The 18721-nt window shown below is 33.0% G+C and overlaps 3 protein-coding genes across 3 annotated transcripts; 1 reads left to right on the top strand and 2 right to left on the bottom strand.

Annotated features, from left to right (window-relative positions):
• Positions 1-2899: 2899 nt before the first annotated feature.
• On the top strand, positions 2900-3894 carry LOC106409447 (protease inhibitor HPI). Its single transcript, XM_013850085.3, has 2 exons — positions 2900-3051; positions 3498-3894. Exons 1-2 carry the CDS (start codon positions 3033-3035, stop codon positions 3689-3691), a joined length of 213 nt encoding a protein of 70 aa, XP_013705539.1. The 5' UTR covers positions 2900-3032; the 3' UTR covers positions 3692-3894.
• Positions 3895-6097: 2203 nt separating this feature from the next.
• LOC106411395 (guanylate-binding protein 4-like) lies at positions 6098-10709 on the bottom strand. The gene is made up of 17 exons (XM_013852149.3): positions 10356-10709; positions 9845-9947; positions 9666-9735; positions 9539-9577; positions 9309-9426; positions 9156-9213; positions 8780-8844; positions 8669-8675; positions 8521-8581; positions 8334-8393; positions 8234-8253; positions 8074-8139; positions 7599-7766; positions 7234-7491; positions 6917-7129; positions 6561-6832; positions 6098-6492 (listed from the first exon to the last, which is right to left on the bottom strand). Exons 1-17 carry the CDS (start codon positions 10442-10444, stop codon positions 6351-6353), a joined length of 1809 nt encoding a protein of 602 aa, XP_013707603.1. The 5' UTR covers positions 10445-10709; the 3' UTR covers positions 6098-6350.
• Positions 10710-17247: 6538 nt separating this feature from the next.
• LOC106408321 (glutathione S-transferase T3-like) lies at positions 17248-18096 on the bottom strand. Its single transcript, XM_013849115.3, has one exon. The coding sequence runs from the start codon at positions 18094-18096 to the stop codon at positions 17248-17250; it is 849 nt and encodes a 282-aa protein (XP_013704569.3).
• Positions 18097-18721: the final 625 nt, after the last annotated feature.

The following is an 18721-nucleotide window of genomic DNA, read 5'->3' as shown; positions in this document are numbered from 1 at the left end:
GGCGACTTTTTATTGGGTGTAATTTGTAGAAAGAGATAGAGGATAGCATCTGGGTCCTACATAAAGCGTGTGAAGTGTTCCTGTCTGGATGTCATAAGGTGTATGGACCGTGTATGGCGTGGACCTGTCTAAAAAATCAAAGGTTACACGTGGTACTTTGTTATTGGCCACAATTTTGTAGAAACAAAAAAGATGACAGCGTGTGGGACCTACGAAATCCTGTGAAGTGTTACTGTCCGTCAAAAGTCTTACGTGGAAATATTATCCGACTCCAACATCCATGATCCAACTAAATCATTCGGATATCCCAAATTTCAATAGGATCCATATATTCCTAATCCTAAGGTGGTAATATCCTATCGATAAAAAAATCAAATCGTAAAACTATTTTACTCTCTTGTCTATCTTTTCGTTCCTAGGTTAAATATTATCCCAGATATATTAAAAGATAAACATTACAACATTTAAAATAGGGCAAATCTTCAAAATATCACATTTCTAAGTTTATATCACAAAAATAGCACTCAAAAACTAAAATGACCAAAATAGCATATTTCTAAGTTTATCCTTTGAAAATTTTAATTTTTTTATTTTTCAAAATTTGAAATCTTATCCCCAAAACCTCATTTCTCAACTCTAAACCCTAAACCCTAAACTCTAAACCCTAAACCCTAAACTCTAAACCCTAAACCCTAAACCCTAAATCCTAAACTCTAAACCCTAAACCCTAAACCCTAAACCCTAAAATCTAAACCCTAAACCCTAAACTCTAAACCCTAAACCCTAAATCTTAAACCCAACCCTTTAACTCTAAACCATAAGTTTGTGACTTTTGATAAAACATTAAGTGCTATTTTTGTGATTTTTGACCTTGAGTGCTAGTTTGGGAACATAAACTTGATTTAGTATTATTTTTGTCTTTTTCTCTTTAAAATACTCATGTGTCATCAGCACAATAATGATTCTTAGAATCTTTAGAAAAATAGGTTGATCCATCAAAATATATAATAATTTTTTTATTAAGCTAACCATAAATTAATGATTATGTTTTTCATTTTTTCCATAAATAAAAATTACGGAGTTGTCTGATATGGCTAAAGTATATATATCACATTTAATGATTTTGAATAATAAAGATATTATAAAAATTAGTGTATCCTCTATCATTTTTCTTAATTTTAACTTATTAAAATAAATTAAACAACCACATTAACCATATAATATAAATTTAGATTTTTCTGTATATGTTATATTTTGAATTTTTAAAAACGACTAGAAATTACTAAAATTGTTAAAAGTATCACATTCAAATTTTTGTGAACCATAGTTTAAAATTTTTTGTTATGACAACATACAAATGATTAGAAAATCATATAAGTATAAAAACTCATTTAATACATATATGTATTTATGTATATATTAATATCATTTAAATTAACTATATACCATATAAAATACATAAATATTTTAATTTTAAAATTTTCTTTGAACAATTGTTTGATAAAAGCTTTGAACAAATATTGACAACTTAATAGTTAAATTTTAAACTTTAAACTTTGCATTGAATTTGTTTTTAAATTATAAATTACAAAAACTATTAAACATCACACAATGAAATTTTTTGTTATCAGTGATTCAAAATTTTTGTTATAGCAGATACAAATGATAAAAAACAGTATGAGTAGGAAAAAAATTATTTAATAAATATCAATATTAAAAATATACTATATATCTATGTTAATATCATTTAAATTTAATTATAGACCATATAAAATAAAAAGTGTTTGTTATGATTAATAAAATTTATTTATGTATTCACATCAATTTGATATTATACGTAACAATTACTGACTTTTTAATATTAATATATATTTATTATTTCATAAAATGTAAAATGATATATAATACTAAAAAATAGTTTATATATAATATTCATTTCGCGTAAGGCGCAGATCTTAACCTCGTATTCATTAAGGTGAGTAACCGCTCCTTTATTTGATCATGCATGTGCCCTGCCACAAAGAAAACATGGTACACCTCACAGATAAGTAACGTTTATCATATCCTATTATATATTGGACTCAGATTATAGAAAACAAAGCATAGCAAACATCATCGTCAGTACAAAAACAAAAAAAACGGAAGAAAACGGCATTCAATGGTTTTCTTATATAGGTTTGTCTCACAGTGAAAAAAAAAAAAGGTTCGTCTCTAAACCTTATCGTCTATTGATATAATTACGGCCTTTAGTTGGCTTTTCTTTCATATTTTTATTTCCCTTAACAGCATATTCATTAATTGTTGTAACGTTAAGCTAATACATGGTTCAAGGCATCTAGACTGTTTTGCATAGTCTATAATAATTAATAAGTTATATAAAATATGCTTGCATTAGTTCTATATATGGACAATTGTTATATAACGTATGTGATATGCATGCGTTGTGTGTCGTTTCACATAATACATCTTGAGGAATATAAGAATTGGATGTCCCTTTTATTGACAGTTGTTTATATGTACGTTATATATGCATGGTCAAGACGTGGTGATGTTTCCATAATAAGTTTTTATCGCCAGATCATACCAATATATGAGCTGAAAGGCACGCTCTAATTTTGAAACTTCATCTTGTTCACGATATGTATACTTAGAAGAAAATTACTTGTAAGAACATCATTCCTGGTAAGCATATATCAGGAACCGTGACGTAACGTCCATCTAAAATATGATAGCGATTCTACTAATTAACGGTCTATCTTATCAAAACTTGAATACTTGTAATAAATATATCTTTCAAAGGTTTACCAAAACGATGCAACTTGTCAAAGCTTATCCATCGGGTTTTAAAAGTCAGAAAAGTAGGATGTTAAACCCGGTTAGTTGTTAATTTGACTGAATTTGCAAGCCCTCACCGAGTACCACCGACACCGACACATAGACGTATTCAATCTATAAATTGAACCAAATCCCTTAAGATGAGCATAGCAAATACGTACATCACAACACTACACATGTAACAGAGGAAGAAAAAAATGTCGTCCGACTGTCCTGGTAATTTTTCTTGTTGTTTAAACTCTTTATAGCTAAAAAACTGTCGACCAATAGAATTATAAACACTCTGAGCTGATGTTCTTTATAAGTTAGATATATATATATACCTTCAAAGCATTTAGATCTGTTGTGGTTCAACATATCTATAAGTAAACACTTGAAATATGCAGGACTCTTTCAAAAAAAATGTTCCATGGAATTTTCTTATGGAGCATAGGCAAAAGAACCACTCTTTTAGTACATCACAATTTTATACAATAATTTCAGTTGTATGTGGACTATAAAATATTTTAATAAAAACAAGGGCACAAACTTTCATTTGATCTAGGGCACTATGATTTTTTTTAAATGTCAGACTGGTAAATCGAGTGATGGGCTTACTGATCTCTAACCTACCATATGTAAGTTACAATCAGAACTTATGTTGTTGCTTTGAGTGCATGCAGGGAAGAACTCATGGCCGGAGCTTGTGGGAACAAATGGAGATTATGCGGCTTCGGTGATAGAAAGAGAGAACACGAGAGTCGATGCAATCGTGATTTTGGATGGAACTCCAGTGACTACAGACTTCAGGTGTAACCGGGTCAGGGTTAGGGTTGATGGGAACCGTATCGTCGTCAGAGTCCCTACCGCCGGCTAGACTTGCATACAGACCACGTACAATATGAATAAAATACATCTTCATACAAATTTGCATGGTTGATAGTTGGTTATGATATAAGTTATATATCTTTTGCGTGAATAATTTTGGTTTTAGTTACCCGAACAGTTACAGATGTCCAAAGCTATAAATAAATGTTTGTATAACGCAATGTTTACCGGACGAGTTAATTCTTATGTTTACCGGACGAGTTAATTCTGGTGGTAAAAAAGTTGCGGCTGCGACTACCGCCGCCCAGAAACCTCCTACTTAAGATATGGGATCATCAATGATGTTCAGAGTTAATTAGCTAGTGATCATGATTTGTCTCCTTCTTTCCACATTTTCCTCTCAGTGTTTTTTTTTTTGAAATTTATTTGGTAGTTATGGGCAGAAAGCTTCGGATGATTAAAAAAATGAGCATGCCCGAGAAATGCTATAAGTTATAAGGGGAAGTCACAATGTGTTTACTCTGACTGTTCCATGTTCCGACCATTCTTCTAGTTTTTATACATCGGAAGAAGCCAGTTAGACCCATGTTTCATCTTTCCATAACACCGCCAATAAAGCACAAAGAATACAATAATTAATGCAGACTATAGGAATTGCCCATCTATTCACCAAATATACACACGTATTAGATAAAGCAGAAAGGTTGCAAGAAAGTTTGACTTGTTGTTACCTGTCCAAGTCGAGAACGGGACTATACACGACATTTTGCCATGTTTGTGTATGTCTCCGAGAACGGGACTATACACGACATGGTGATAAGGTGATACAAGAGTCACTTTATCCAGAACATCTTTGTGTATGTCTCCAAGAATATGAAAAACTAGATTAAGACCCGCACTTTGCGCGGGATAAAAATTATATATATAAATTATTTTATGTATTATATGTTCTTACATATTATGAAATAATAAATATATATTAAATAATTAAAAGCCAGTAACTATTACATATATAATAAAATTGGTGCGAACGTATAAATCAATTTTATTAATACAAACAATTTTTTAAAAAAATTTGATAGGATATGTAATTAAATTTAAATGATATTAACATACATAGTATATTTTTAATATTAATGTCTATTTTTTTTAATGGTGTTTTCTACTCATATGTTTTTTTTGATCATGTGTATCTTTAATAGCAAAAACTTTAAATTACTGATAACAAAAATTTCATTGTGGGACTAATAATTTTAGTAATTGATAATTTAAAAAAATTTATCAATGTTAGTTCAAAACTTTTATCAAAAAAATTATTCAAAGTAAATTTTGAAACTAAAATATTTATTTATTCAATATGGTTTATAGTTTAATTTAGAATGATATATATATACATATATATTTTAAATCTTAATGATTAATTAAATTAGACTTTTACTTATATGATTTTGTAATCATTTGTATTTTGTCATAACAAAAATTTTAAACCATGGATCGCAAAATTTGAATGTGAGACTTTTAACAATTTTAGTAATTTATAGTCATTTTTTAAAACTCAAAATATAAAATATACAGAAAAATCTAAATTTTTATAATATGGTTATTTTGTTTTTTTTTTAAGTTATTTTAATAGTTTTAAATTAAACAAATTTGATAGAAGATACATTTTTTTTATCAGATTTTTTTTATTCAAAATCATTAATTGTCATATATACTTTACCCACATTAGGCAATTCCGTAATCTTTATTTAAGGAAATAATAATTGACATTAATAATGAATTTATGGTTAGTTTAATAAAAAGTTTATTATATAATTAGATGGACCAACCTATTTCTCTAGTAATTCTAAGAATCATCCTAACGATGACATGTGCCTACAAAAAGAAGTTGTAATGTTTCACAAATAATATATAGGGGATATTTATGCCGCCATTTTTTATCAATGAATTTTATAATGCACCGACTGCGTCCCGCAATCACCATTAAACTATGTAAATTGGTTCTTTTTATTCAACATCCTATTTTTACTTTTTATTCTCCCACATCTATCTTTTTTATTCCACCTAATAATTTACTATATATATATATATATATTTATATTTATCCAAAATATCTAAAGTAATCCGAACATCTTAAATTTTTATCTAAATTATCCTAATTATTTGATATTTTATCTTAAATAATCGATATATTACTTGAACTACCCGAACCGAAACCAAATGAGAACCTATTTTTTCCGGGCGAACCGAATCCGAAACTATCTGAAGCAAACATAACCCGAAACTATCCAAACCGAAAATAAATCAGGTAATAAATGGATTCTTTAGCCCTCTACCCGAAAATCGAAATACCCGAACTGAACCGATATCATAGATGCCCAGGTGTAATTGCAACTGCTACTTTGAATCTTCTTATAGCTATGCTACAGAAGCCATATCACTTAGAGATAAAACAGATCCAACCATATATATCATATATAAAGTTAAAAAAACGTTACAAAGGTTATTCTATGTGAATGGTACAGAGTAATACAGGCATCAATCAAACCAACTTAGATCAATTAAATCATCCTCTCGAATATTTCTTCACTTGATATTTTTCAGCGTCCAAAAACTGGTAGTAACGGGCAGAAAGCTTCGGATGATTAAAAACAACGAGCATGCCCGAGAAGATGCTATAAGTCGTAAGGGCGAAGGAGCAATGTGTTTTACTCTGACCGTTCCCTGTTCCGACCATTCTTCTGGTTGTTGTACATCGGAAGAAGCCAACTAGACCCATGTTTCCTCTTCCCATAACACCGCCAATAAAGCACACACAATGCAATTATGCAGACTAGAGGAATCGCCCATCTATTCACCAAATATACAAACGTATTAGATAAAGCAGAGAAGTTTCGAGAAGTTCAATTTCTTGTTACCTGTCCAAGTCGAGAACGGGACTATACACTACAGTTTCCCATGTCCCAACAATGAAATGCCAGACTGGGTTGTAATAAAGAGACTCTGCTGTCCAGAACATCCTTGTGTATGTCTCCAAGAATATGAAGAGTATCCATGCCGCCATTTCTAATAAAATGAATTTTATAATGAACCGTCCCACAACCACCATTACAAGAGAGAACGCAACAAGCCAGTTGAACAGTCTGTTATTGTATTCTTTGATGAACAGAGACCGTGCCTTTCCCATCATCTGCACACAAGCAACATAACTGTTACATGTCTTCTAGTAAACTCAATACTTCAAGCACAACGTAGACAGACGTGTATATATTACCTTGGTTAACCTTTGTTCATAGTTTTGTTTCGAAGGACCAACACATTGGTGTTCAAAACTTTGGTTGCAGTACACGAAACCTGCATTGAACTTAGCCATGGAAGGGAGCCGGAGAGATTGCAAGTGGTCCATGTCATCTTCACACTTTGTATATAGCGCCTCACAGAGCTTTGACGATTGGTACTCATTTGCAAGAACAAAATTCTTGAATACCTGTATAATAAATAATATTTCCACGTCACAATCATCCACTAAGCCTAGCTAGTCTTTGAAAAGTCACTTGATAGAAATTCAGATTAGCATATATGGATTCGTACCTCCTTCATTTGTTCATCCAACTGATCCACAGATTTCTTTGCATGCTGTCTTCCAAAATGTTGAGCATCAAATGCTTTTAAAGCTTCATCATGTGCAGTTTCATGGGCACCTTGGAGATGTTCTTCAGACATAGGTAGCCGCAATTTCACCATCCTCTCGTGGTACTGTTTCACACATCTCTCAACGATATCTTTATTGAAAACCTCAACTAGTGACCCTGTTGATGGGATCTCTCCTTTATTTAGCGCATCCAATATCTGTAGATTAGAGCAATCACAGGTTCAGAATCGCAACATATCAATAGTAAGCATAGAAGGCATATCAGCCATATGACTTCCACTCAGCATAAAGGATAGACATTCACCTGTTCAAGGAAAGAAATAAATTCCTTTCCATTAAGTGCTTTCCCCTGCACTATCTTTGGGCGGAGAATACTAGCAACGAGCTTTTTCAATTGATCACGCCTTGCAACATAGGTAGAGTCCAGGTCCTCGTCCTTCAGATCACATAGCTTTGTCCTCATGAGATGGGGCTAAATAACATAGAAAAAAAACAAGGAGCAAAGTTATGATCAAATAAACATCTATCTACACATTATAGCTCGAAAAATAGAGTGTCAGATCAGACCATCTTTACATAATATTCCACATGAAAAAGAAAAATTCAAGAGAGTTTCATCTGAAACAACTTGTGGAAAATCATACTACTCAAAGGCTTCAACAAGCACTGGAAAGAGTAATTTATGAGCATGATTTAAAGATTTTTGAGAAAACACCAAATATTTTCATACACAAAAACAGCCATTTTAGCAAATATGCAACCATATACAGTTTCCTAACCTGTGGTAAGCTAAAGGCTGTGCTGTTATCACCCATAATAGCCAAGGAGTCCCGGATCCGGTTAACCTGAAAAATGTGGAAAACAAGAAAACGTTCTGACTTAAGAGCTAGTAATGATAATTACTGGTACGATGCAGAATAAAAAAAGAAAAGAAAATACCTGATCAATATTTTTGTTACCTGAAAACATAATAAACCAAAACAATCAATTAACAAGGGATGCTGCCTGAGAATTTAAAAAATGGAAAAGGAACTCTGACCATCTTCATTAGGGACGTGTCTGAGTGCTTCATCCACCATTTCCTTTACAGATTTCCCTTCTGCATGAAGTTGGAATAGTGTTTGTTAATCATGACCCAGAGAAAACGGGAACATTGAAATGGATAAGATAAACATAAAATTAAAGCACTAATATGAATGTTATTGTCAAAGGCACCATGAACTTACGCAGAAAATCACGCTGGATAAGCCAAAGGAGCTTTGAAGGTTCGAAAGCAACATCTTGTCCCTACAGGATATGCAGATAATGAGAAAGAAAAAAAGTTTTGAAGATTTCCATTGATCAAGAATAGTAGAAGCAGCGTTAGGGAAGTACCTTTACTCTGCCAATCGAGTAGAATGAGCCAATGAAAAATCGAAGCTAGTCAGTATTCATAAAGGCATGTTATTAACAAAAGAGAAGTGCTGAGTGACATTTTGAGCAAACCTTCCATAAAATTCTTCTGCTAACTCAACAGCAAAGGAGAGCCGAGAAATATCAGCTTCGCGTATCTGATGAAAAACTCATATCAGAATATAGAAACGTAGATCAAGTTCTTTCTAACACTAAACTAGTTACTCTTATGTTTGCACACACATATATGTAAACTTCCTACTACAAGATCAAGAGCGCATTCACTTTTCCTTGGGATTGCATGTCACAAACTAAATTCTACAAAATTTGATTGGAGCAACTATTCTGAATTGCTTGTCAAATACTAAAAGGGAGGAAAATGGCTAAGATGACTAAGGTTAATAACTTCACTTCAGTATCTAGATTCCATAAGCAATCCAAACAAAGACACCGAGGCAGGACAACTTACAGTTTCAGGCAGATTATAGATAAGCACAGAACTCATCACCGTTGCCAGAGCAAATATTCTGAAAAAAAATAATCAGCGAAAACAGTTGGTTAAATATCCAAAGCATAATCAAACAAAATGTCTAAAGGTTGAAAGAGTAAACTGTATGGGTACCGATCGTCATAAACATTGGACTTCCCAACACTTTCGAATCCTTCAGTGTCGAGGTAAATAATGGAAGTTTTTACTCCGTCGATCTCTAGCTCTAGTGGTGTTCCCCATACCCAAATCCCTGTTCACAACAATCAAGTGGATTCCAACAAAAAAAAGTTTAAACCTTTCAATAGCAAGAATATATTTTACAATTGGAGGATGAGATTGTCCTCAGGACATTGGTGACGTACCTTTTGTTTTGGTATCACGCATGTGCCCAACACCAAAACCTGATGAATTTGTAAATATTTGGAAGTTAAAAATATGCAAAATGAAGGTTCAGCATCACCATGTCTGATATTAGAATGAGAAGCACACCTTCATAACAGGAAAGGGAAAGAAGCTGATTGAGTAGAAAAGACTTTCCAGAACGATAGGGGCCAATCACCTAATGTTTCAAAAACATATGAAATAACAAGCAAAATGTGAGGGATAAGACAGAAAAAAAAAGGAACAAACTTGTTGGTCTCTGAGTCAAAACAGGACTCTTCACATACCGCAACAGCAGCGATGGGAGTAGTGATTCTGCTAATAGCTTCCAAACCTTCTCTGCTAAGACGAAGCTTCGTATGATTCGGATCAGGTTCCACTATAGGAAACCTGCATAAGCAACAAGAACCCAATCGGTATCAAGAAGATTTCCAAAAAATATTCAAAAGCTACAGTTTTGATGACAGTGAATTGCTACTAGTCTACCCAGTTTTCTACCAACAATGTGACTATAATAGAACCTAATAACACTTCAGCAACTACTAGCAATAGACAAAACAGGAAAATAAAATTAATGCATTATCAAATACACAAAAAAAAAAACATTTGTTTCCATCAGATTGCAATGAAACAAAACCTATCTGTCTAAAGAATGAGATCCAAAGATTACATCATTCCGACCAAAGAACAATGCATGCGGTCGGATAATTCAGAATCGAACAAAAACTAAAACTTTTAACCCCAAATTCTCATATACAAATCTGATGAGCACGAGAAACAAGAGGAGATCAGACTTACGCTTGGTGAAAATTCTCGATCGAGAGAGACGTTTGCAGCAAGAGGCAGAGTGACAACAAGAAAGCAAAGGTTCGGTGAGAAATCTCCATGATTTTTTGACCCCCAAGAGACAACGCGATTCGTTATCTATGCAATTGCTGTTTCGAGTCAATACGTGGAGATTGTGACAAGCACAGGCTCGTGGAAGGAGAAGAAAGGGATCTTGGAGGAGGAAACTTGGGGAGATGGGTGTACGTTACGAATCGTGCACTCGCATAGACCGGAGGAAAGCACGAGATCTTGGTTTAGATGATTGAGGAACACTGGATTGCAGGATTCGTCGCAAAGAGGGAACCGACGAATCCCAAAAATAAAATAGAAACCATACCGCTGACTTGGCCTTTAAGGGCAAAATCGTAATTTCGGTAACTGCTTACGTAGCATCATCCTAATCGCTATTGCAAAAGTCAGCTTATTAGTACTAACTAATTACTGATGATGTTTATTAATATATATAAATCACTTGATGATGTTTATTTAGTTTCTTAAAAGAGTGTTAATTTGCTTCAAACATATCGTTTATTAAAAAGTACTCCTCTCACTTTGGTTTGTGCACACAGATTAACAAAATAATTAATTTTATATATTTCCTATATAAAACCACAATTAACTATACACCTAACTATATTTCTATCAATAGAAAAATAAATTGTTAAATAAAATTAATAAATTTTGCATTGAAAGTCGGAAACGACATATATTTTGTAAGGAAAAAATTTCTCTACATCGACACTTAATATGAAACGGATGGAGTATTATTTATTCTATTTGTTTCACAAAGTTATCTAGAGAAAAAATTTGTTTCAAAAGAAATCTATTTTTTTGCATTTTCAATGCATGTTTTATTAACTAATTGCAAACTTCAAAAAAACTTAACTATACTTATTGTATTTGTATTGGCTTAAAATTACGGGAAAAAATAGGGGTTCTTTCAAAAATAACTCAAAATTTCAAGTCAAACACAAAAATAACCTATGCTTTTTTTGAAACTTTGTTTTGTCCTATTCACCCTAGAAGTTCTAGTTATTCACGAAAATGCCTTTATTTTTTTTCGAAAATAATGTTTTTCCCTTACCATCTTCATCTTCACCAAATATTTACAACTTTGTCATTGACATCAATACCTCAACCACCATGAACTACCAAATTGAGAGTGTTAATGCCCTAAAGTTTCAATTTTTCTCATCCTTTCTCATTTTCTATCCACACAAACCACATATCTTACACTTTCTCTCAAAATTCATAAAAAAAACAGAAGATTTTGATTACAAATTATGTAAGGTTCATAAGTTCATAATTCTTGGTGATTAACGAGTAGGTAGCTGTTGTGGTGAAGTTCTGGGTGATTGGAGAAACCACGCAAGTTATCTCACGAGTTCAAGGTATAAAATCGTGAACTACATTTTATTTTTCAGATCTGTTCGACGAAGAAGACTTCTTTATAAGTCTTCTTCATCGAGAAGACTTTAGAAGTCTTCTGGTCGATGCATATGTTAGTTTTGCAATTGATCTTTTTGTGTGTTTTTAATAGAAGACTTCCCTAAAAGCCTTCTAACTTTCCTTTGTAAACAAAAAATTTTGAAATTCCCAGAGAAGACTAGTCTTCTCGAATAAACATGTTACTTTTAAATTTGAACGAAATTGGTCAGAAATTTGACTTTTTGTAGAAGTCTTCCTGAAGAAAACTTCTACAGAAGTCTTCTAAAAGTCTTCCCTAAGTCTTCTCAATGCCGAAAGATGTCTGTGTGGATTACTTTTGCAATTGGAAAATAATAGTATAAAAAACTTATAGAGAAGTCATCCGACGGAAGACTTGACTTCTAAAGAAGTCTTCTCTCGAAAAGTCAAATACAATCAATTGCAAAAGTAACTTAGTAGACTTCTTGCGACATTGAGAAGACTTCCGGAAGACTTAGAGAAGACTTCTTTTGAAGTATTCTCCAGGTAGACTTCCCTATAAGTCTTCTACAAAAAGTAAAAATTCTGACTAACTTCGGTCAAATTCAAAAGTAACGTGTTTATCCGGGAATTTTGAAAAAAAAATCAATTTCAAAAGTAAGCCAATATTTACAAAGGAAGACTTCCGAAGATTTCTTCTGTAAAGAAGACTTCTTGCAAAAGTGACCTAAATAGAAGACTTCTTTTGAAGTCTACACAGAGTAGACTTCTTTTGAAGTCTTCCGTGATTGACTTCAAAAGAAGTCTTCTACGTAAATCTTAATTAAACTTCAAATTTATCCAAAATTAAAATAAATTTTTAATATATTCTTGCTAATTCATGTTTATTAGTCAATATTGGGACTACTGAGTCGAATTTATAACTTAATTGGTGATAATTATGAAGTTACAAACATTGATGTTTAATAATGTTTCTAGCTAAACGGAGAAGTCTTCTCCGATGATTTTGTTTTATTAAGTTGATGTTCTGTGTTTGTGTTGTCTTCCTCATAAGATACAATTTTTAACTTCCATGAGATTTAAATTTCAACTTTCGCTTAAAATTCAATTTTGATCTTTTGTGAATTTGACTAAGGTTTCTTGAGAAGTCTTCTCTCTAAGTTTTAGCAAATTTTACTAAGTTTTTGTGTTGTTGTGCTTTGTTATGTGTGGGTAGAATTATTAAAATATTTTTTGGTATGTTGCATCAATAACTTTAATGAAGTCAAGTACTTTTGACAAAACATGAACATATTTACCATTCTTTTGATTAACATCTCTTAAAGTTTACAAAATAATTCACAACTAAAATATTACACATACAAATCATAAAAAAACCATAAACAAAATTATTTACACAGCTAGATATTATTCCTCAACATAGATAAGCTTGGACTCCACTTCACATCATCTCTTTGTACCACTTTGGACAGAAGACTTTGGAAGACTTTCTGAAGACTTCGTGGGAAGTCTTCTAGCATAAATTACATTAGAAGATTTCCTAAGAAGTCTTCCGAGAATCTTCCGAAAGTTTTCCAAGAATTATCCCAGAAGTCTTTCAAAATCTATCTCAAATCCGAAAAATCTGCCTATTCAAAAACATTCAAAATAGAGTAGACTTCAAAAATAAATTTTTGGAGCGACAAAGTTATTTTTCCACGAGAAAAATCGTATAGCACTAAATGTTTCCCAAACAATGACCTCATGCTATTTATCTCCGAGAAAAAACTTCTAAATCTATTTCACCATGAAAATTAAGTTTCATATTTATTTCCAAACTAGGATTGTGGCCCATGCTATGCATGGTCGGTATAACAATGTTTAATTCTGTTACATTCCAAATTCAAAAATATTTTGTAAAATTCTGAATCAGATTTTTATTAGAACATTGTTAATTCTAAATGTTATAAATATAAATAGTTCTCAATGAAAATAAAACTACCTAACTTTTTTGGCTATCAAAAAGAAATCAATTTTTTTTATTTAAGATATAACAATGCCATAAATATGTGAGTCTTTTATTTAGATAATAACAGACAATTTGCATGATGAAATAATAAAATATACACTTCATTAATTGATATATTAAATTTGTTGTCAAAAACAAATAAAAAAGATCAATTTCATAGCTTGGTGATAGACTAATTTTAATCATACGACATTTGCTTCTAGCTTCTTGATTTTTTTTGGGAATGAAACATAATAAAATGCATATACTTAATCCAATATACACTTCATTAATTGATATATTTAATTTGTTGTCAAAAACAAATCAAAAAGATCAATTTCATAGCTTGGTGATAGACTAATTTTAATCATACGATATTTGCTTCTAGCTTCTTGATTTTTTTTGGGAATGAAACATAATCAAATGCATATAGTTAATTTTAGTTATCTTTTCCACGCATATTATTGAACTAAATAGTCTCATCATCATACTGATAACATTCTATTCATAATCACATACTCCCTCCGTATACGAATGTACGATGTTCTATCTTTTTATTTTGTATACAAATGTAAGATGTTTTGAGATATAATTAATGTATTTATTTTTAAAATTTAAACATAAATTAAAAAGTAAAATTATGAGTGGTGAAACTTTATTGATATAACCAAAAAGTAACAATTAAAATAGTATATTTATTGTTTCTTAATATGTATGTAAAACCTTAAACATCATATATTTAAATCCAGAGGGAGTATAAATTATGATTTCTTTCTTCCTACTAACGTGTTGACCTTTTTCACCCAAAAAATAAAATAAAAATGAAACAGAGAACCTCAGACACCAAAAAATTTGTTTGAAATAAATTAAAGATTAAAGAGATAGAACCAAACAAACCTGGTTCAAGACCAATATTTAGATTCAGGAAGTTGTTAGCGGTGTTTCCGATAATCATCATAATATTCATCATAACAACAATTCAAAAGAAAAGAGTAATAACCAATGCTTACCGAAGGGTGTAAGTTTTCTTCTTCCCAATTAACTTCAGTATCGTTATAAAATTGACACAATGATTTTTCAAATAAACCCAAATAAATTACGAACATTTTCTAGTTTTTCATCACTGTTGTTGGTTTTTAAGAGCAAGATCAACTCATATACTATGTGTATCTTAATCATTATTTAACTAATTAAAAGCAATTAAGAAACACACTTAAGAGACATTATGTTTTTTGACCTCCAATGGTTGTATCTTATTTAGAGGTTTTTAATTTATAAAATATTAATTATTATTTTTTAAATAAAATTTTATTTATTAATTAAAACATTATTGAACAAGAACATTTTAAACATATAATATTAAAAAAAATAAAAACAAGGATTACTAAAACAAACGAGAAAAAAAAAATCAAGCTCAGTTGTTGTCTTCATCACGTCCAAATTTACGCCATATATGTTCAACCAAATCAGCTTTCAGTTGTTGATGCATCTGTCTATCACGAATTCTAGTTCGAACACTCATCATATTTACGATATTTGAAGGCATATCTGTAGAATACGTGAGATCGACATGTGAACTTCCGTTGTCTTCAGCTTCTTGGAACTCTGAACCGTCAAACAAAGTGTATCCATCTCGTTCGTCTTCTACTATCATATTATGGAGTATGATACAAACTCTCATAATCTTCCCAATTTTGACTTTATCCCAAAAAAGTGCCGGATTTTTAACAATGGCAAAACGGGCTTGCAGGACTCCAAAAGCACGCTCGACATCTTTTCGGACAGCTTCTTGACGTTGAGCAAATAAAACCGCTTTTGGGCCTTGTGGTAATGGAATTGATTGGATAAAAGTTGCCCATTTCGGATAGATACCATCAGTTAGATAGTAAGCCAAATGATACTCTCTTCCGTTGACAGAGTATGTGACTTGCGGAGCTTGACCATTTATTATGTCATCAAAAACAGGTGAGCGATCAAGAACATTGATATCATTTAAGGTACCTGGAGGTCCAAAAAATGCATGCCATATCCAGAGATCATATGAAGCAACTGCCTCTAAAACAATTGTTGGTTTACCCGAACCCCGAGTATATTGCCCTTTCCAAGCGGTGGGACAATTCTTCCACTCCCAATGCATACAATCGATGCTTCCTACCATCCCGGGAAATCCACGATATTCACCAATATCAAGTAAACGTTGAAGATCAACAGGTGTTGGTCTTCTCAGGTACTCTTCACCGAATAAAGAAATTATTCCGTCCACAAAATGTTCCAAACACGACCGAGCTGTAGTTGCACCGAGGCGGAGGTATTCGTCGACCGCATCAGCCGCATTCCCATATGCCAAGATACGAATGGCTGCTGTACACTTCTGAAGTGGAGAGAGACTAACCCTTCCGAGAGCATCTTTTTTTGGTTGAAAAAATTGAACTTCGTTAGAGAGTCGCTGAACAATATGCATGAATAAATGTTTGTTCATTCGAAATCGTCGTCGGAATAGATTTGGAGGATATGTTGGAATGTCGCTGAAATAATCATTCCATAAACGTAAATCGCCTTCTTCGCGATTTCTTTCGAAGTAAGCTCGTTGTTTCCTTCGTTTTTTTCTCTTTTTCTTGATCACCATAGGCATTGGAGAATTTGTCGAAAGCTTGATCAAAATATTGATCAAATGCTTGATCAAAATATTGATCAAAAGCATCATCCATTGATCCATCAAATGTGTTATGAGAAGACGATGCCATTTTTTATTTTTATTTTTGGCTTGATCTTCTTTGAATGGTGAGGTGAGAAGGAGATAATATGTTTGGCGTATTGATCAAATATTTTGATTGGTGAGAAGGAGAGATTGAGATGGAGATATTACGGTGAGAAGGAGAGAATGAGATTGGGTAATATGTTGAATGGTGAGAAGGAGGGAACCGTGAGATGGAGAGAATGAGATTGGCTACTAGAGTTTTTGTGATATTTCAAATGTGAGAAGTCGAGAATGTGATTGTGTGATTCTTCATAATCGAATAACAACACTTTAAATAGATAAGTAGAGTCCAAATTTTACAAACACTACAGTCAATCCGTGAACACAATTGATTGCTCCACTAGACTCCAAATATTACAAACACTACGGATCAACTAAAACGTGACACTACACCCACTAGACTCCGATACTAGAAAAACTAGACTCCAGACTCTGATTGCTCCACTCGACAGTAGACTCCGTGAGACTTGACCCCGTGACACAATGCTCCACTCCGTGACACTTGACTCCACCTGAAAGCAAGTACAAGCCAGAGACAATCATCACACAAAGACAAGAAGTTTAAAACTAAGCCAATAAACAAGTTTAACACTACCAAGCAGTTAACAAGTTTAAAACTACCAAGCAGTTAACAAGTTTTAAAAGAAGCCAAGAAACAAGAAACTACCAAGTTTAAAACAAGAAACTACCAAGTTTAAGAAACACTTACACTAAGTAAACATTAGGTCACTGATGAGCTTCTTCTTGAGGGCTTCCTCATACTCAGCTAGCGGTTCTGTCTTTGCAATAAGAGACTCAAGTATCTTCATCTTCGACAACCTTTCCTTCACTTTCAAATCCTTCTGTTTAATGTCCCACATACTTTGAAACCCATTCGTGAGAGCCTCTTCAGCCACAGTCGCCTTCCCACGGGCCTTTGATGATTTAACACCAGCGGGACGCTTGCTTTCAGATGGTTGAAAGGCTGATGAGACTTCAGCGTCTTCACACTTCCTTTTCTTAGAGCTTCCCTCGTTTCTGGCACTTGCAACTTCGCACCACTTCTGGTCGTTTCGCAGTTCCTTCCAAGCATGCTCCAAAGTGAATTTCTTCTTAAGGTTGTTGTGGTAAATCTCATGAGCTCTCTTCAGGACATCATTCTCATTGCAGCCACTGGTTTTCTCCCTAGTTGCAGCTTCGTACGCACCACAGAATTTGCAGACCAAGTCATTGATCTTGTGCCAACGCTGCTTACAGTTATTAGGCGTTCTCTCCTCGCCCCCAGCTGCCTTCGGACTCGCGTTGAAATAGGCTGCAACTCTTTTCCAGAAGGTGCCTGCTTTTTGCTCGTTCGAAACCACTGGATCTTTGCTGGTGTTGAGCCACGAGCTGATCAGCAGAATATCATCAGTAGGAGTCCACGTCTTCCGTTCCCGACGCTCACCTACATCATCCCTGTGAAGAGAAGGAAGTTGAGATGAAGACAGAGTTGAGATATCTTCATAGTTAGCAAAAGAAATACTTTGTTGACTAAGTAGATCAACAAAGTTTCCTGTATGCATAAATGGATTGGAATCCATCTCCAAAACACGCTCAAGAAAGATAGAGGACAAGGAAATAGTGAGGAAGTGAGAGGAGGAAACACGGTAGGAAATGAATTCAAGAAAGAGGATGATGAATAATTTTTATAGATTAGAGAGAACTATCAAAGAATTGAACACAACAACCATACCGAGTTGACATCTATCTACACCATTCATTTCTACACCATTCATTTCTACCTAACCATTAACTAAAGCTAACCATAACCATTAACTAAAGCTAACCATAACATTAATTACAGTTGGACCATTAACTAAAGCTACATCAGACCTTTAACTAACGCTAACCAGGACACAATAGAGTAATTGCAAAGAACAAAAGCACCGCAAAGAACAGAAGCACCACAAACGGAAAGAACAAAAGCAAAGAACAAAAGCTACATCTATTCAGACCAGAAGCTACATCAGACCATTAACTAAAGCTACAAAAGAGTAATTGCTAACCTGTATTGCAATGAGCTTTGTTCCAAAGACTTGGTTAATTCCCTTCAACATTCGGATTACAAACACAAAGAACAAAAGCAAATTAATCCATTCATCTGACGAAACAAAGACAGAAAGAACAAAATTAATCAAGACACGTTTTAATAAGACACACCACAAA

The sequence above is a fragment of the Brassica napus genome, chromosome C3, assembly GCF_020379485.1.
Source record: "Brassica napus cultivar Da-Ae chromosome C3, Da-Ae, whole genome shotgun sequence".
In the NCBI taxonomy this organism is placed as follows: domain Eukaryota; kingdom Viridiplantae; phylum Streptophyta; class Magnoliopsida; order Brassicales; family Brassicaceae; genus Brassica; species Brassica napus.
Note: the sequence above shows the minus strand (reverse complement) of the source record. Positions and strands in the feature narration are given on the sequence as shown.